The sequence below is a fragment of the Aulostomus chinensis genome, chromosome 17 (assembly GCF_037954235.1).
Source record: "Aulostomus chinensis isolate RoL2024-O1b breed Wild chromosome 17, RoL_Achi_v1.0, whole genome shotgun sequence".
In the NCBI taxonomy this organism is placed as follows: domain Eukaryota; kingdom Metazoa; phylum Chordata; class Actinopteri; order Syngnathiformes; family Aulostomidae; genus Aulostomus; species Aulostomus chinensis.
Window position 1 is genome coordinate 23,329,895 of NC_141336.1, and position 20,764 is coordinate 23,350,658.

General features: G+C 42.9%; 1 protein-coding gene across 4 annotated transcripts in view; it reads left to right on the plus strand.

Annotated features, from left to right (window-relative positions):
* Window positions 1-20,764, plus strand: part of kif6 (kinesin family member 6) — a 55,275-nt gene that overhangs the window by 28,056 nt on the left and 6,455 nt on the right. For all 4 annotated transcript variants that reach the window (XR_015109745.1, XM_086182506.1, XM_086182508.1 and 1 more), the window contains 3 exons: window positions 6,142-6,321; window positions 15,501-15,603; window positions 16,165-16,220. Coding sequence is in view for 3 of the 4 variants with exons in the window: in XM_086182506.1 (XP_086038632.1) it covers window positions 6,142-6,321; window positions 15,501-15,603; window positions 16,165-16,220 (339 nt within the window). In the remaining variant the exon portion in view is untranslated. The remainder of the gene's footprint in view (window positions 1-6,141; window positions 6,322-15,500; window positions 15,604-16,164; window positions 16,221-20,764) is intronic.

Here is a 20,764-nt window from a genome sequence, read left to right on the forward strand (position 1 = left end):
AAACCATGATTCAACAAATGCTGAGGAAAACAAGGAATTTTCACCACCAAACAAAGAGGCGAAGATTTATGCAGCATGGGCAGCATGGCTCAGGGGTAGAGTGGCCGTCCAGCAACCAAAGGGTCGCTGGTTCGATCCTGGACCCCGGTGACCATGTTGAAGTGTCCTTGAGCAAGATACTAAACCCATAATTGCTCCTGATGAGTAGGTTGGCGCCTTGCATGGCAGCCTCCACCATCAGTGTGTGAATGTGTGTGAATTGGTGAATGAGACGACACTGTAAAGCGCTTTGAGTGCCGCTAAGGTAGAAAAAAGCGCTATATAAAATTGAGTCCATTTACCATCCATTTTATGCTGAAATGTGACAAAAAAAAGAAGTGTCTGTTCGTACGTTTAGGATGAACAAAGATGAATGTCTTGTTGTCTGACTTTGGTTCTCTCTTGCTCTTTCCTCCTGCCTTCCTTTCTTTACCTCTTCATCTGCCTTCTCCACAATTGTAATTCCCTCCTCCCTCCTTCCCTCCATTTCTTTTCCCTTCCTTCTTCACTGTTTAAATCCAAAGAGAGAATGAAAATTCCAGTCAACATTTTTGTGAGTAAAACCTCTGCCTTTAGAGCAGAGGAGGCAACACATGGATACACAGTCAATGTTTTCTCTGCATGCAATGATTCCGGGTCTCCTGATCCTGCCCTGTGGGGTGAACTCTTTGTGGCCCTCCTCCAGTGGTCCATTACAAGGCTGCAAGCTGGTTACAGGTTTCTCAGTCTAAGGTGAGAGGGTCCTGCAACTGAACCGCTGAGCCTTTACTGCTGCACTAAAGGTTGAATTAATGCACACGACCCCATCAAAGGTTTCTTTTGAGCCAGCTGTGGAAAGAATGAAGGAGATCTTTACCCTTAGGAAACAAGAAAGTAAAGCTTTTGACCTCTACCCTGGAAACATATCCCTCCTCCCCGTTAGGGGTCAAGAGCTGGCTCGAGCGGCAGGTGGTCAACAGACGTGCCAGCAGCCTCGGGCAGGAAACCCCAGTCCATGGGGCAAACACTGCTTTGTGGCAGGGGCATGGAGAAATCAACTCTCCTGCCCTGGGGGAAGAAGAAGTGTGCAGCCTGACAGTTGGAGCCTCTCCCCTCCCAAACCGAGCCCCATAGTTTATGTTCCAGAGGGCCCGGTGAGTCTCTCTCCTCACATTCAGGAGGAGGAAAATTTAGGGTTAGCAGGTTACACAGTGTCACCAAGCACTCCCGTCTGGGCCATCAGAGGGTGAAATGCTTCCAGAAAAAACAGAGTGAAAACATGGCTGCCTGTGGTGTTCACCCATGGGCTTTGTCCGGTACTTCTCGGTGGTGCCTAGGACACAAAATAAGATCTCTGTTTAACAAACATGCATGCTGCTCGATGAGTGAGTGTTAACTGCAATAGCAGGGGTTTCTTAGATTATATTCTTGGCGATTGTTTAGCGTGATTTACTAACATCTTTATTATGGGGAGGCAATTTTAGTCAGCCAATTTAATATCTAGACATCCACCAGATGGACTGGGTCAAAAATCCCAACTCATAAATGCCTATCACCATCTGAAAGTTTGATTTGAATATCTCTGGGACTCAGCAAGCTTGATATATAATCATCGTCACTTTGTGAATATGCAAACACACAGCCAGTGAAAAATATAAGGTTTCCGCTGTTTGTTTCTTTCTGTCATGTGATGATTACTTTGTCAGCTGCATAGCCTCCAGGGTCTTCGGGGAACTATTTGGCCATAAATCAGCTTAGTTCAATTTGCTTCCAGCTGCAAATGCACACTGTTTTTACATATATGGAAATGAGTCCTCATTAAAGTAAATTGCTCAAATTGGTCAATTATTTGTACGAAAAAGTTTTTTTTTTCTTGGTGTTGAATTAAACTCACACCTAAATAATCATGATTTAATTGTCTTGAAAGACAATGAGTAATTTTGGAGGGATACAGTGCTTCACCGAAAAAGTGTATTGTGCCCTTCAAGTTCTCAGAATAGGTGTCTTGAGCTATGAGAGATGTATTTTCCCCCTCCGTCGCATGTTGGTGACTTGCTGACTGTTGGTGCTGATTCTCATCCCTGCCGTTTCACATTCGGCTGCGAAGTGCCCCAGCAAGAGGTCGTAGCTTGATGGAGCTAAGAGGACCACATCATCTGGAAAAAGCAGAGACGACCTCATCCGGCCGCCAAGCTCGACCCCCTCCACCAGCCGGCTGCGTCTAGCAATTCTGTCCATAAAAGTTATGAACAGAACCGGTGACAAAGGGCAGCCTTGGCGGAGTTCAACCCTCACTGGGAACAAGTCTGACTTAATGCCGGCAACGCAAATCCCGTACCCCTCTAGGCTGGGTACAAAACCTCCTAGTTCTTCTTTCCATGAAGGGTCTTTTGAACCGTTCCTCGTCTGGCCCTTCACCTTTGACCAGTCTGCCTGGGGTGACCCTACCAGGGGCAAAGTGCCCCCGACAGCATAGCTCCGAGGGTCATTAGGGCACTCAAACTCCTCCACCACGATAAGGTGACGGTTACAGGACGATTCCTGTCAGAATAATTTTGAGGACTAAACAGTGGTCTCCCAAAGTTTTATGGCCCCCCACCCCCCCACCCCCATCCTCTTAAATGTAATTGCTGCCTTGTTGGAGAATGAAAAGAGCCATGATTACGGCTGGTCTGTGTCACTTTAACATGAATATACGTTCTCAATTGGCAGGAAAAGTGATGTTGTCATTTTTCTTGGTCTCAGTGGTTGACTTCTTGTACTTAACGCAAGCTCTGGAAAGACAGAGGGGCAGATGGCCAGACTGGCACTGACAGATCCGCCAACATCCTCAGGCAACTGGGCAAAGGGTAAAACCGCAGTAATATATAAGGCCCTCTTTAAACTAGACGACACAAAAGCTGATTTTTTAGTAGATGTCATATTAGTGGCTTCAGCCTTGAAGACAATTAAATGTTTGCTTTTACTTATATTGTACAGCACATTGCAAATGGAGCAACTTGTGGCATTGCACCTTCGCCAGCTTTGGTCATTTTAAAGGCATTTACTTTATTTCCTGTAATGTCTGCTTTATTGGACAGTATAATAGAGAGTGACAAGAAAGATGTGAAGGAGGGATTGAATGTACATCATGACCGCAATATTTTGAGTGCAAGGGTTGTGAAGCGGCTCACTGATCCAATGTGCAACCCCCAAGATGCTTCCAACATACACTAGACTTCTGCAGTCGTGTTCGGCATAAATGAAGATATCAGATGCCAGAAATCTCAATGATGGGAAAACCTGGTGAACAACACGCTGGAGTAATAACTTGTGTTGAACAATGACACAGAATCCACAGATACAGACGTATTTCTCTGTAGAAGCTGGCTTCTATGGGTCATTTTCAATTGTGTTGGGTTTATATTTTGGCAGTTTTGAAGAGTCTGTCAGTCAGTTTCATTGGAAAGTGTAATTGGAGACACGGCTCCTTCATGCTATTGTTCCCACTGACACCCCCCCTTTGTATTGGCTGACAGGAATATGAATTAAGTTCTCCTGATCCTTCAAAAGTACATCAATTCATCATCCAAAATAATGACATTCTGACTTTTGTGTGTGTCGAACATCCTAAATTATCTGGTGACCGCCGCAGTTACAGTCTGGCCACAACTAGACATCTGCTAATGTCATGATAGAACCGCACTTGAAGAATAGGCTAATGTGTTGACTCGAAATTATGGGTTGTGATTAGACCATCAAACATACATTTTAGTAGAAAAACAGGCGGATCAGGCAGAAGCTGAATGAATATTTCATGGGATTTAAATGTTTTATTCATAGGCTTAATGTATACAAACTATACATGGGAAGGCTTTTTTTTCTTTTTTCAAAAGCACTCTGTTGCCTCTTGAATCCATAACAAGCTCTGATTCCTTACTGTTTGTTGGCATTTTTTAAGACAATATTTTCTTATTTTGAATTGACCGTTGCTTTTCTTGTGCAGTTCCAGTGAAAACATTTATAATGTCCTCAAATATTTCACAATTATTTAGAAGTGACATAATTTATGGAACAGCGTATTCCAGTAAGATTTTTTTTTTTTCTGAACTTAGCCTTTTCCAGTAAACACGTGTTGGACATTTGGAGCAATCTTTGGACACGTATCCGACATATTTGGAATTTGAGTCACTGGTTGGGGTTCTTTACAACAGTTTATGACCTTGCTGCACTCCTTGTAGACCGCTAAAAGCGATATAATTCTCTGGTCTGATCTAACTTCCCAAGACACATCCAAAGTCTTATTGATAAGTGAGTCATGACTCTCAAAATCACTGACTCAATTGATTTTACTTGAAAAAAATAAATAAATGAATAAATCAGCAGACAGACGCGATGTTGCATTGCTAGGCTATCGAGTCTTGATGTGCAAAAATTGAAAGACAGTTGATTTTTATACCTTGAAAACTTTCATTTTAATTACTGTATGACACAATAGGGTGTTATCATGTGATATATAAAAAAAACCCTCCATACTTGGATTTACTGAACCACACGAAGCCCATTTAGTCACGTTTAAAGAATTTCTTTGAAAATAGACATTTAACAATCCGTACTGAATATGATATATACTCACAGGTATGTCAGTCGTCAAGAAAAAAGGCTGTCTCAGGTGGATTTACTGTCAGATCTGATCCCAGTGGATCATCAGGCCAGTGGATCATCCTGCGCCGTGAATCACATGATCTTTTGTCTCCGCTGACTATCTCAACTGTGGATGCAGGAGAAACTGATTGCACACGTGCTGAAACGACGAGTAGCTCAACCTTTCCCTGTAAACACCAATCTACTGCCCACACGTGTTGAACGTGTACTCCAGGTAGTTTTAGTTGTAGTACCACGTGTCTGTTTCAGAGTAAAATTGAGGGTAACTCAAACTATTGAGTGAGGGAACGCAAACTAGTTCCACACTGATGATTCCAAAGAAGAGGAGGGAGGTTCTAGTTTGGTTGATGCATCTCCACCTTTGGCAGTGATCATGGTGGCTTGGCTGCAGCTGCTACTTTCTAATGCTGGAGGCAGCATCCCTGTCTCTATGTTTGGTGTTTTATATTAAGTTTTACCTCAGATGCCTGCTGGACAGACCTGTTTAAATAGGTGTGGGTAGGGACAAAACTTGAAAACCATCAGAAAAATACCGGGAGCAAAAAAATGAATCACAGTGGAATATTGACTGCATGCAAATATAATTATTCTCGCTTTCAACCAGTTTGTTCTCTGCAAGAACGATCTGTCATCCTCACCAGTCATGCTAACACAACTACACTCTACAGGTCCAGCAATGGTGTGCTGAAGCATAGCGACCAGGCATCAATTTGATAATGAAATTTAACAATAACAAAGAAATCTGTGCTCTGCTCAATGCATCATCGTGAAAAAGCATGCGAGATCAGCTGAAAGCAGTTTGAACAGGAGGCAGTTGATCAAATACAGAGCGGGACTGCGATGTTGGAAGCAAAGTTTGGTGCGTGGAGCAAAGGAAGCGATTATAGTAAATTGTCCTAATGCATGGAGACAGAGCATATGGAGAAGTGAGACATGTCATGGCAGCACAAGTGTGAACAGGATCTAAGCGGCAGTTCTAGCATTTCAGCCTCCTCTTGTAGCCACTCCATTACTCTCTGTCACACTCACACAAGTGCACCCAGGCATGCATACGTATCTGCTCTTGGACTCAAGTAGACAAACACATACAGCCTCATCAGCGGGAGAAGATTTCGTGGAATCTTGGCAGGGTCTCCGCAGCCTCTCTGGCTCCTCTTCTCTCCACTGATTCATCCCAGACCGTGACATCTACCCAAACCTGTAATGTCAGACACTGAGCACATGTCAGCACCCTGCCGTTATTAAACGCCAACCATGTAGTCCTGCTGCCTGAAGGAAGTCACCATGCATGCTTCCCTCTTCCTGCAGGGAAAGAGACATTTCTGAGAATATTTCAGGTGCACAGTGTTGATTCGTCCTTCCAATTTGTGAATCGTTCAACACCTGAGTTTGCAGATTCGGTTGTGTGAAATGAATCTTTCCTCGCTCTCTTCTCTCTCAAAGCAAAGACCAGTATTCTCCTTAACTCAGTGCCTACAGGTATCCTGGTTAAGATTTTGAAGAAGGAGAAAAAAAGGGCCCAGGATGCTGTTGCTCAGCTTGCACATATCAGTGAACAGAGTTCCTCGAGCTTGTCTACAATACCGCTGCAGGAGGAGGGAAACAAGGACCCCATCACAGCTGATCCTGGAGGAAGAGCTATACAGTACATGAGAAGAGGTACTTTCAGAAGTATTTTTACAGGTATCCGCAGTCTAAGTGAAGGGGTTTAAACTGATTTCAGGTTGGAATATGATGATGGTGTTTGCATGTGTATGGGGTTGTTCCTTCGCACCTTACCAGGCTTGGCTTAGGGCAACACTGCGAACAAAAAGTGTATCTTCTCTTTCAGGAACTCACAAATGCGCACTCTCCAAGATATTATTTTGCTCTCCTGCTTTATTGTGACTCCAGGTTGTAGGAAGAGACAACCGCATATATAACAGCAAACGTCTCGACCGAGTCCAAGTCCTCTTTATCCAGCCGTATACTCAGTGATCCAAAAACTTGTTTCAGCCAAACAATATATACTGCATATAACCCTTCTCAAGGCTGCCGTGCAGATAGAGGATGTGGTTTATGACGATGATTGGCCATTGGTGAGTAGATTTTGTTATTAGCTGCCACCAATCCTGTATTTTTACTCTGGATGGAAGGTATTCTAAAATTCTTCATGAGGATAAGCAATATTTTCTTGTGTTGTCTGGTGTTGTTCAGTTGTGTAAACCTGACAGGTTCGGTTTATCCAAGTCGTGTGGATTTCTGCTTTTGTATTTGTGTGCGTCAGTGTTGCATTCCCTCCAAAGGAAATAGGCCGTTAGGAAATTAGGTGAATGTCACATCTACACCTCAGGACCAGAGTTCCTCAGCGCTGCACCGTCGCTGCTCCCTGCTACTAAACGTAAGAATTAGTCATGCCTCTAATAAAGAGGTTTATGCTTTTGTTTGCGGATGTTGTCTCAGTAAACCTGACAGCCAGTCTGTCTGAGCTGCAAGACCCAATGAATTTTTGATAAATTAGGCGCGAAGAGTTCAGCCAGGTGATCTACCTCCTCTGGAATGTGGGTAGCTCATTGTGGTCGTGCTCATTTTTTGTGTGCCTCCTGAGGTTGCCTCTGGAGCATGACAAATCCTTGATTTCTGGATTTACTAGCATGAGTCTGGTCTCCCAGTGCTCCCTACGCTGCCGTACTTCTAAACATCATCAGTGAGATTGCATGTTTCTGAGGTTCCTCTTCGGGGGGGCGGGGGTCACTGAGGTGGCCCGCTCATCGGGTCAACAAAGTAGCATTAGACAGCAGAGTTTAACCAGCTATTTGTTGCTGATGACTTTAAAACCTATAATACTCACTGGAACATGAAGCAGAGATCAGGGGCCAAGAATGCAGCGATGTAAACACAGGAGACAGCATTCAGAAAGGAGCAGGATAACAAACCTGGACCGTCTACGTTAGAGAAAACGTCAGTTCTGCTCAGAGGAAACGTGTCCATTTCAAGTAAAAGCCAACTGCCAAATGCCGCATTTGTTTATATTCCCCTTTTCTAATACAATAATATCTCTTAGAAGGAAACTGCTGGAAGTTATTTATATGGTGAATTTGTACATAGGGGGGAAAAAAGGCAGTCTGCGTCATGTAGTTCCAGCGTCTGACAGATTACAGTCGCATGTGTCTTTAATTTCGAGTGCCATCACAGTGTTGCAGTTGTTCAGGTTATCTCCCTGTTGTTTTCCACGGAACATCCAATCTAGAACTGTATATCATAATGTCACCAGGAGAAAAAACATGGAAGCCAGCAGCGCAAGTAGCAGAGACTTATGACTGTAACTCTGGGATTGTCGCTGCTCTTTTAACCTGTTGGACATGAATTCACCTTAAACTCGTCAGGAATGCAGAGGTCGCTGAAGTCAAGCGAATCAAGCTCGGAGACATGCTCTGTAGAAGCATATATTTGACTTTTCCTGCTTAATTTTGGTTAAGTGGAGCCTTAAGTGTGATGATAAACCTGAGCCCTGGTAACGAGCTCAGTGGTAGCCATCAGGCAGTGGGGTCTGAGCCAGCAGCTCATCAAACTGAGGCTGCGCTCCTGTCTGTGCTAACCACAGCTCCCTCATCCTTCTTGACATTTTTGTGTAATGGTGCCCAGTGCGGTAATAAGGCCAGTGAAGGGGTAATTGCAAACAGGGTCTCTGAAAGAAGAGCCTATTAAAAAAAGCTAACACATGTTTGAACTCAGTCCAGCCGGATCAAGGTAGACGAATCAATCACTGAGGGGCAATGAAGAACACTGTGATGAACCCTGATCAGTGCGGTTCTACTTACAGTGTACTTGCCTTTAACATGGGACAAGCATCTCGGTCATGTCACCAGTGTTTGTTTTCACCTGGGCCCACAAATCTTCAGTGTTTTTGTTTTGTTTGTTTGTTTGTTTTTAATAATGTCCTCCATGTTACCACTTCCATGCAGTGACCTTCTCTCTAACAACATGCCCTAAAGCTATGAAGTGGTAATGACTATGTGACTGTTTCTGAGGGTCAACAAGTTTAGTTTGAGTTTACTCACGTCCGATTTTTCAAAAACTAATCTGATGTTTCGTCCTCAAAGTAAGTCAAAGTCTTTTAGTGTCTGAAATGAAATCATCCCGTCTTTACGTACATTTTTTTGTCTCCTGTGGTCAGAGTGAACAAACACTAAGTGGTCCAAATACACGTTCAACTGGACGGCTGGTACAGTACAGTGACCTTGCTGTGGGTAGAAAGGAATGCTCTTAGTTTTGTCTTAGTTATTGATGGTAACAATTGAAATCTGATGTTCAAGGCCTTCTGGTGTTCAGTCCTGCTTGAAAAATGACTTGACTTTTGAGGAGAGTGAGTGCTCAGAGTATTGTATATTTCACAGGAGTCCAAGAGGGTCAAACGCCTGTCCCCCACTGTGTTTGCAGGATCCATCCACCTCCTCAACTTACCCCCCCCCCCCCCCCCCCATGAAAACGTCCTTGTTTCAACAGTAACCGCCAGCTGTTACGTGACATCGTTGAACCGCCGTTACAACTGAACGCAGAAAAAGATAAAACAAAACGGCCTTTGGATTGAAACTCATGCACCTAAAAATCACACACACGCACACACACACACACACACACACACACACACAAAAACCCCAACAACACAAAGTTTGTGTCCATCTCCACAAACCAATACACAGCTTTTGTGACAGTTACACTAACTGCAGTGTGGCTGGGCTGATTACTCCAGCGATCATCTCATGGTCTTCATCACCAGAAACATAAAGACCGACGTCTTGCTTCGGATTCCCTGAATGTACTCCACGTAGATTACTCACGCTAAATCCAAACATTTCAATATTACATGTAAACCATCCAGCTGTTTCATACTCAGATGAGAAGACACGGGTCATCTCTGTCAGACTCACGAACTCGAGTCACTGTGAAGAGTCCTTGGGGCTCCAAACATAATAATTGAGTCTGTGAACAAATCTTGCTCAAAGTTAGTTTTGGCAAATGCACTCAGAAAGTCAGCAGCGCCGGCTTTAAACAAGATGTTCATGGCTGTTCCTTTTCATGTTTAGTGATAGGTTATTACATCTAGTAATCCATACAATTAAAAAACAAAAACAACAACTAACAGTTGGAAAATGGCCCCTCGGTTGGCCTTGACATTGGGGCGATGTCTGCCAAGTCCACCATTTATTACTCCACATTCACGGGTCACAGCAGTGTGGCTTGAGGGTCCCACAGAGCTCCAGTACATGCAAGTCCAGGCCATGCAGTCAGTCTTAAGACCGTTTGTCTCATCTCTGAGCAGAGGTACAAACTCCTACTGCTTTGTTTGTGATATTAGAAAGTATCTAAAATGTTGTGTACCACAAGAATTTGTATCATTCGAGAGCATGTGGTAATGATTACCGGGAATATTTGAGACTGGAGTCTAGTGGTGGTGTATCTTCAGATGCCTAAATACATACTTTGTCTTTGCCTCCGTCCAAAGCGGGTTGGATCATCTTCACATTTAGTCTAGAGACAACTCCAGGCCCGGAGAGGTTTTACAAAATTTGAAGAAAAAAAAAAGAAAGAAAGAAAAGAAAAGAGAAAGTTTCAGACATATGAAGGAAATTTGTTTCACAAATTAGGTCATTTGAGAAAAGTTAATGCTTTAATCACTATATGAAATGTTATTCACTGTCCAAATCAAGCATTCTGGAATCAGTTTTGACGTGGGTTCTTGATGTGTTCCAGAGAATGTAGGGTCATGAAGAATTGCGCCATTGAACGGTTAAAATGCGCATCCTCCCTGATGGACGGATCGGAGAATATGAATTGTGAGATTCTTCCCTGGCCATCGTGTGAGAGACTGAATCACGCGAGGAACCTGGGTTCTGTTTGGAAAACAGCTCATAATTTGATGACAACACAGGAGTAATAGTAGTAGTGGCATGTGAGGAAAGTTGAACTACATAGAAATTAGGTTTAGTTGAAACAGGTTTTTGTCTGTGTATCTTTACCTCCATCAAGCGAATGCGATCACTGGCATCTGTTGGTTGGTTGGTTGGTTGGTTAGCAGGATATTTGAAAAATGCGTGGAATCTGATTAAATTCCCTATGATATGACATTAAAAACAATGGAGTTTAAGTTTGGAAGGCGATCTGGTTCGAACTGTAGATGCTGGATCCTGGAGACTCTTCTGTGCCCTTGGCAGGATTTAATTGTCACCAGTATTTTTCTGGTCAAGTCATGGACAGGGTTTTTGATCAGATTCCTCAAGTCCACTTGAAATGGTTAAAAGGAAAATGTTTCAGCTTCTGGAATTCTTCTATGATCCAGAAGACCTTTTGTTTTTCGATATCTTCAAGCACTTAGAGCATTTTCATCATAGTTGTTGAGGTCATCTGATTATAGAGACGGGTATGAAGCCCCCAGAGATGGTATGGATTGTGGTGCGGGAGAGCTATTTTGGGAGGTTGGGAAGACGTATTTGGATGACACCACTGTGATTGAACGGCCTCTGACAAGACTTGTAAATCTCTGAGTGCTTTCAGCTTTACTGGTGGTTTAGGATGGAGAGTCCCCAAGCTGATGCCCAAGCTCTTACGTTATCCCTAAAGTACAAGTTATCACACTGACATTTTGAAAATTTTAAACATGCAAAGTTTGACCACCATTAAAAAAAAAAGAAGAAAGTACTAAGTGGTACTCGCGTTCTATCTCATTTTATTTTGCCAAACACAAAATCATAAGAATGCTGTTTGTGTTGCCTCCTCGTAACGAGTGCTACATGGGAAAATTCCGAAAGTTTGACATTGACAGCTGGACTGGATTTCGTTGCCGGGTCATACAGTAGGTTCTAGAAAAAGAAAAAAAGAAGAAGGGGAAAAAAAAGCAAGATAATCAGCTTAATTAACTCTGACAATACACTCGAGTCATGAACTGAGATGACATCACTCTTAATCACAGACTATACAACGACTCGATTCTGGTACTTCAGTTACACTTCTGTATGTTATTGTCTATTTTATAATGTGTAAGTTGGTACCTTCTCAAAAATTCCCAGATCCTGCAGCGCCTTGCTCGCAGTTACATGTCCACTCTGGAATGTTCATCCACTTTTCTCACACTTCATGAGACATTTCTGTTTCTCTATGCTGTGTTTGCAACCAGAACGCACATCCAACTACATCAGCTGTTAACCAGCAGGGAAAGCTTGATGTTGTCCAGAGAGACTCCACATTTTGGGAAGCTTTTAAGAACACATTGAGCAGTTCCAGGAGAATCAGAGAAGACACTCCTGCTTTAATGTTCCTGATGTGGAATCCTGGAGGACACCATTTAATACAGTGTCAAATGTTTTTGCAAGAGGTCATTACGTTCTGTTGGATATTGAATTTCTCTTAAATGCTCTCAATGTCCAAACTATTGGGAATACATGATTGGCACTGTTTTATACAATGGGCTCTATGATATAGCACATATTCCACATCTGGAGGGCCTATTTTCTGTGACCCACTTGGAGACTCATAACCAAACTATATGTGTATTAGATCATTGTCCTAATTCTACACAAATGCTTTACATGTGTCTTTTCCTCAAGCTTGGTGGGTCACTGGATGTTTATGCTTGTTTTAATACATGTTTGATCTGCTGCTGCCGCCTGAAGATGAACTGCAAATGTCATGATGATGAGCTTTCCATGGAAACCATCATGTTAGCTGCACGGCCTTCAGTTGACTCCTCTCCTTTGTTAATACATCCTTCTGAATCAGAGCTTCTGACTTTGCCAACACAGACTAAAACTTGGCCATTAGTGAGCTTCTTTTTCTGTCTGATGACCGCTCTGCGGTTGTCGTCTTGCACATATTACAAGACGTTGATGTCCTCTCGCTAGATGTCTTGTGTCCATTGCAATGTGTAATCTGGATGACTCCACATGTGGGATGTTTTCTGAAGGTTAATTCATCATCATCAGTGTCTTCTCTTTGTAGGATTCACGTTGTTTTTGTTGCGTGAATAGAAAGCTAATGGATGGACGAGGCGGTCCCACCCAGGCTGGTGATGAGGCGCGTTAGGTTTATGTGGAATCAAGCACAGTGAATCCTGCTAAATATACTTTGATGAGATGTAGACGATACCACCGGGCCCTCAGCACTTCTTTGGCTGAAATTGTAGACACAGACGAGGACTCAAGTCACTGTAAGTGATACTTCACCCAAAAAGTTTATTTTGCCGTTCAAGTACTCACAAACAGGTATCTGGAGCTTGCAAACATTTTTTTTCCTCTTTTTTTTTATCACTGCCTCACTTCTTTTTGACTCCTGAATGCAGAATGCATGGGCCACGTATATTTAGCGCGAAGCTAATGGCTTAATTTATTTTGGAAATTAGTATAATCACGATATCATGAGAAAGACTGAAAAAAGAGAGAGAGAGAGAGAGAGAGACTTGATTCTTTCAAGAAAAGACACTTTCTGCTGTAAGGCTGCTGTCGCTCGGAGGGAAACCAAGAAGCCACAGAATGTTCAATGTGTGAAATAATGTTATTTTTCTATCACGTAAATACATTTTGGTCGGTGTCAATGAATTGATGCAGGAGGGCCCTCATACTTCACTCTACTGGTATTTCTTTCTTTTCAAAAATGTGTTGAAACAGCAACAGTAGTCACGACAAATTCCTCCCCCGTAAAACGACTGTGGTTTTTCAGCACTTGTGGCACGGAAAAGAAGAATTAGGAAAGTTGGCCTAAGGGCCATGTGATCTCATTACCCCACAAATTATGTTAGTACAACATAATATGATGTCATATCGCTCCGAGATATTCATGGAATGTTGCTTTTTAAGAGGAGAATGAAGTGCATTTCCCTCAAGAAACCCTCAAAGTGATTTGTTGGGGTTGGCTCTTGCAACACATGCCTGCGAGATGCCTGCTGGTTTCAATCAGGACTTTCCAAAAATAAAGAAACTGAATTCCTCACTATCCTACAATTAATCTCTATCCTGTGTATGTGTTTGGTTAGAGACGCTTTGTCACAAAAGGTGGAATTTATTGGAAATTATTTGTGAGGCTTTGTTTTTTCCACATAAATCTTGCTGAATGCGGTTTTGTATAAGATTAGTTGATAAAGGGTTTTGCAAACAGGGAAAATGTTTCTGTAGCGTCAATTAACTCAAGCATGTGTTTATTTATCTGAAAAATAAGACGCAGCAAGCAACGCATAGCAGTCCTGAACAATGACTCCATATTCTGTTTATTCATTCCAAAGTAGGAAAAGCTCAATATCAACTGCCTTCCATTCTTGTGTGCTACCTCAGTCTAAATCAGGTCCAGCCATTGTGACCTCCACCAAAGGAGGTCATGTGCTCCAGTTAGCAGGATAACTTAAAATGTTGTGGACGGATTTTGATTGAATTTGGTTTGATGATAGACCTTCCTGTTGGTTCAAGGAATGACTGATTCCATTGTGAAATCGATCTGATGGTGTCACATTGCCTTGGGTGGAGTTATCTGCTCTCTGAGTGCCCCCAAGTTAGTATTTAAGAGGACAGTCTCTTAGAAAACAGGCGACATGGTTTCATCCCCGCATCCTCCAGACGTAAATTACACGTCAGCAACACAAATTAGGGTTCTTTAACAGGGTGGGCACACAAATCCCCTGGTTCAGCAAAGTCACACAACAGACTGTGTGGATGGAATGGAACTGCGATTAAAAGATGGAAAAATGCACATCAAGTGGTGTTTGGGACCAACAATCCTGGACTTAACAATGGGAGATGGGCGTTTGAGTACCATTCAAGACCAGTTTATTACACAGAATTCATGAAATGAATCGACGGTTTTCCAAAACTTTAACCTTTTTGTTCCTAAAACTTTGCAGCAGGAGACGAGCGCTCCAGTCCCGTTGCGGCGCCCTTTATGGCAGTGTGGTTAGCGACTTTAACCTAACCGAAGTTTCTATTGTCATTATTTCTGTAATTTTAAAAGACATCGTGCCACCACATAATGCCATGTTGAAAGGTCGTGGTCTTTTTCATGGTCATTCCTCGTGTTTCTATGATTGGGTTGGTGCTCAAAGTACGAATTTATAGGTTGGTGTAAGTGGTTTAATGTTTACACAATTTAAACAGGTTTCAGGGTTTATTACTTGTGAGATTTAATTCGGCGCCATGGAAAGTCTTTGCCACGTTACCGGCGCCAGATAACCGATTCCCTTTCAGTCGTTAACAAGTGTCGTAGTTAATCAAATCAGATGTTCGCAGGTAGCAAAACAAAGACTTTCTTTTTAATTCTGTATCAACATTCGCCTGTATTTGTTGGGAGGGTATTTGAAGCAGATGTATGAAGCTATAATAAAAAATGATCATTAAAATATGTTACGAGCCCATTAAAAAGCAGCAGTCAGCAGGATGTTATGTCCAAAATTATGTACTTTCCTTACATGTGGTAAGTTGCCAGCGCTGGGGAGATGGGAGGATCCTCCGTGTAATGCTGACATGCTCAGAACTGCTGTTTATATCTGGGCTTGTGTTCTCTCTGATCCATGAATGGCAGCCTAATGGTCCTCCAGAATTGTTATTAGTGATAGGTGGGAGGTCACATTATCAGTGGGGCGCTGGCTCACATCTGGCTGCCAGACTGGAGTGGAGTACCTGTGGATGTGAGATCGCGGCGCAGCTCAGGTCTCACCGGGACTGTTCAAACATGCGCAGCAGGATTTGACTCCTATTTCCTGAGTTTACTGATTTATGTTTGTCTCTGCTTGTCAGGACGATCGTCTGTGCTGTGGATTCAATTCAGCAAGTTTTAGCATCATGGGCGTGGTGATGTATGTGGGTGTTTTATTTTCCTCTCAGGTCCTCAGCTGTCCATGGGAAAGCAAGAAGCGTTTGAGAGCTTCGTCAGGGACCATGAGGACAATCTGACCGTTGAAGACAACAGAAGCCTCCTCAAACAGAGGTAGTGACAAGAGGGCTATCTAGTAGTTCATCCAGAAGAAAAGCACTGTTCATAATTCCACGGTTTTATGCCTTTGTGCCCACAAAAGCTGGGGGCTGCAGATATTCTGTGTATTTGCCTCTCAGTCCATGCAACCCATTTGCTGTTCATGGAATATCTCAGGAGAGTCTGGAGGGAATTCCTTCAAATTTGGCTCAAATGTCCACTGGGGCCCAGAGATGACAGTAAGATGTCAAGGTCACTGCAGCAGGCAAATATGGAGGAGGTGTACAACTGCACTGCTGTTTTCTTGTTCGATACGCATGACATATTTGTTTGTACTGATTGTATACAGCAGTGCAAAGCCCGTTGAATCGTGAAATCTTGTTTTTCTTCCGTTCTGTATCAGAATTGCTTGTAAAAATCCTTTGGCAAGTGCAATTCTAAGTTAATCCCGAGAGAGGCGTGGAATGCAATACATTGTTTTATACTGTGATACATTTAAAATCCTTTTTAAAAAATCGTTTTCTCATTCCACCATCGGTGTGTTTTTGCTGGTAACACATTCATTCTTTTGCGCAGGTCGACTGAGGCCAGAAAACTTGGGGAACAACTGCATGAGGCCAAAAACAAAATCAGTAAGTTTTCTCAACAGATGGAGATATGACGTGACAAAAGATCTGTGAAAATGTCACTTTTTCTTTTGTCTTTACAGTACTTTTATCTGTGCACAAATGTCTGCATATCAGTGAGGATATGTTTTGGCAAAGAACCTGAATTCGGGAGTGGAAAAATTCTGGTTCCCATTTGTAGCCCGACTGCTATTGACCAGTGATGCTCGAGCGAGCGTCGGTTCAGGGCTTGTCAACAGCACAAAAGAGGCAAAATGCATTTTTGTGGGACTCTGGGTAAAACAAAGATGCTGTCTGTCTGTAGAAATATGGAGGAAACGATGAGTTGCACGACATCTCTGCGGTAACACAACGTTTAAGTATTTTGACACACAATTGGCCTTGAACAAGGACTGCGCTTTCCTGTCATTTTTTAAAGTGCAATAGGCCAGATTATGAATTCGAAAATTAAAATTAATTGCACAGCCCTTCTGTAAACTATTACGGAGGAGGGAGTCTTGATATCTGTAACCCTGGAAGTCCTCACTCCGTCCCCAGAGGCTGTTCATAGAGGATGGTTTCCAAGGTTTCTACTCTTGCGTCAAACAGAGACTGTTCCACGGGAAGTTTGAGATTTCACCCCCCTGTTACGTTCCCAGGCTTACCTGCCTGGACGTTGTTAATGAACTGTCGGGGTTCCATTTCTGTGGAGAGTAGCGATGTCTCTCAACACATTCCTCAACTTTTAATGGACCGAGTGATGCTCTGATTTCCCCATCAAGTCTTCCTACGTGTGCTTTACTAGCCGGTCTCAGGCTGTTTTATGATAGCGCTGTAAGGTTCTCCTGTGTGATCCTGGGCAATGTCCCCTGACAGGTAACATCACGGTGCCAGAATGAGGCTTGGCATGGACCCGAGCCATTAACCTCCAAGACATCCTCTGGCATGTGCCTGGTCTTTCTCTGGTGTCTCAGTGCTTTCACTCAATATTTCGACTTGCTTATTGCTTTGTTGATAGCTCAGTAAGTAGAAAAGCATCATAGAAAAATCTTCATCTGGGCGTCAATGTCTGAGACATTACTTGGAAATGACTGAACTGGTGCTTTTTCCAGCAAATGTGAAGCGGTTAAAATGTGTTATTAGGGCTTTACCTGGCTTGCATTTACTATTGCAAGCTGCAATTATGAATTTTTCTGGTCTGTGTGTGTTTGTGGCTCATTTGACATGCCGCTGAAATGGATAAGTTTGCCTCATACCAGTGCCTGGCATCAGTTCAGTCTCAGATCACGCCTGGCGGTTTGGTAGCGTTGGCTTGTTACCCTCATCCGTGCCAGGATACACTCAGCACCCGTGGAATTTAGTCGTTGAGGTGGTAACACAGCTGTATGTCAGACGGCTCTTACATCACACCGACGTCAACCGTGAGGTACATGTATAACACCAACTCTTCAGATGTGTTCTTGCCGACATGGGAGGAAAGGTGACTGAATTAACATTGTTTATTAATGCACGGTAAAGATGTCAAGTGATTTAGCGTCCAAATTCTTTAGCTTATTGCATTTTTGAAAAATACCCACAAACCACTTTGATGCTGTCAAATATTATTGCATTGTTAGATACATGGCGCTGCATTCTTCCCAGATGAGAGATGGTGTTTTTAGTGGAAGGTGGTTGCCTCTTCTGGCTGGAAAGTGATGCCATAATATTTAGCTCCATGTGTTTCTTCGCCAACTTGCTTGGAAACTTTTAACTACATGTGTCTCATGGTTAATGTAGAACATAGAACTAGTTTGTACAATATAGACGTTAGCTATGTGCTGCCTTGTCTGATGGATGTACCCAGCGTGAGGGTCTGAGGCAGGGAGAGCCCGTGGAGACCTTGGTGTCTAAACATTTCCCTGGTTTGCAGTATTGCTCTTGGCCTCAGCACATGGCTGTGGAATCCAATCCCGCAGGAGGAGCACACGTTCCGAACTCTTAGGTCCAGAAAGTGCAAGGATATATATTTATTCAGAGGGATCAGTGATGCACATCTTCAATAGCATGAAAGGTGTATGGCAGCTGGAAATGAGCGGGGTCTCTTGATTTCTGTGCCAGATGCAGGAGGATTTATGCAGTACAATCCTATATAGAGCATCTGCTTTAGTATTTCATTTTGTGCCTCCTTTGCTATGGTGCCCCACAGATTTAAGGACTTTGGCAGGAATTATGTACCTTTCTACACTGCATGCGTTCTTTGTAGCTGTTGCCCGTTAGATTTCACCTGACTGTTGCTACTTTTTACTGTGAGGGCTAAAATGATCAGTTGTCATATGAAAATATAATGTCTTAAAGCGAGATTTTACCTTTCAAGTTCTCGCTAATAGGTGTCTTGAGCCCCCAAAGATGCTGTTTGCCTGCTGCATTACTTCTCTGTGACTCCAGAATGCAGAAAGATCCTTGATCACCTTGTCCGATGACTTAACAATGCATTCATTTTCATACACACTTGAATCAACAACCTCAGGAATTGAGAAGCTGGATGACATTTATGGCCCCTGGATCTCCATCTCACGGTGGTATTTATGCGGCATATCACATTTAACCTCCAGGCCACAAAAACCACCAAATGTTTATTGAGGCTTTTAGCTTGAAACTGGTCCGTTACAACAACGGCACGTCTCCTGACAAAGTGGGGGGAAACCCTGCATGTTTGTGAAGAGGCTGCGGTGTCAAGCCCACAGTCGTGTCCCTGGTGGGAGGCTCCAGGGACTCGGGCGTAGTGATTCATCACACACCACCAGTACTTGACACGTATGCAAATTGATTCTTTGTTGGAATTTGTCTTGTCGGTGAAGGCCAGAAATACTAACCAAACCATTTACACTGGTGTCCAGGAATTAAGCGGCTAAAGTACAAACATTCACTACTCAAGTAGAAATAGAGATACTCATGTAAAAAAAGAAGCAGAAGTAGAAGAAGAGGTAAAAGTAGAAGTACAGATTCAATCTATTCACCCAAGTAGAAGTAAAGTACAGGTTTTAAATGTACTGAAAAATATGAAGTAAAAAGTAATGATTCTTTTTCACTCTTGAGTGCGTTGCGCATCTAAAGTTAGTTTTTAAAATGAGTTGGAAGTAAATATATTTGTGTTGAGATACAGGGAGTAAAAGGAAAAGTCTAAAATCTAGTATAGTGGTGAAGTATTCCGACTTGTAACCACTCAAGGTAAATACATAGAATTGTCTTGTGTATCTTCTTGACCTGCCAAAAGGTCTCAGTAGACCACACAGGTAAATCTTCATGCTACTGTTTTCCCACTGTCACTCTGTAGTATAAATATTTCTCATTCCTTCCAGTTACTGGTAAAGAAGGTGACTCCTTATCAGGAAGTTGTGCGTCACGTTCAAGTGTTGTGTCTACGGGAGAGGACTTGCCGGCCCACCTGACCACAGGGGCGCTGACCCATGAGCTGCTCCGTGTGGGCAGGCTGCTGTTGTGAAGCGTGGGACGCTGACGGCTGCTGCAGAACTCCACCTGAAGTCTGCAATAATAATGTCCTTGTTTTTTTATTCATCCCCGGATCTCTTTAAGGGGAATCCAGGACAGATGTTTGCTTGATGTATTTTCACTGACTTTATCTTTTCTTTAAAGAAGCGCTCCAACTTATACGGTTGTTGTCCATCATTTTGAGACCCTCTCCCCTTTCTCGCATGACGGAGCTCCAGACTCCCTCTCTGTGAAAAAAAACTGAAAATTAAGATCCTACCTTTTCATGCAACAGTTATGGCACCTGTTGCATGAAACGTTAGCACCAACCCATGCATGCAAACATGCGTGCGCCATTTTAAAAAGATGTGTCAGCTGGTTTTCTCATTTTTGTTTTTCTGAGCTGGCTGCTGGCAGGGTCAGAGACCGGAGGGACTGCTGCAGATTCAGAATCTCTCATCTTTCACTCCTCCTCATTATTACCCCGCTAATTTACTTGGCCATCTGACACAGCCGGTTCCTTTGATCTGAACCTGAAATTACAGCCCTTTGCTGTCTTCACTGTACATGTATGAACATTCCCCCCAAACTACACCAAATCATTCACTGTGGAACAACGTGGCCTTAAAATGTAACTTGTACTCTGTGTTTTCGTCCATTAACTTTACAGTCACCTTGTGCCAAGGAGAAACTGCATCACACATTCAATATCTTCAACAGGGCAATTAATTTTTTCAATTAGGGGATGAGAGACAGTGAAAACAGATGAGCGGACAGATTATTTACCCATATGGTCCTCCCACCGGAGAGGCAGTGACCCAAAATGCCTCCCTCTTGGTGTTTCCTGGCTCGCTGGAGTCAGTTCCATTCAAAGTTATCTCAGTTTTATACAAGTCACAAGAGTTCACTCTGAGGACAGTGAAAGTAGCCTGAGTCAAGCAACATTCAGAGGAAAAAAAAAAAAAAAGTTTATTGAAATTGCAAAAAAACTTTGACGTATTTAAAGCAACACTTGACCCAAGTGTATTTTGCATTTAAAGTACTGACTAATAGAGGCCAGTTTAAGAGTTTGTAAACTGATGATTTGGGTCAGTTTTGCTGTA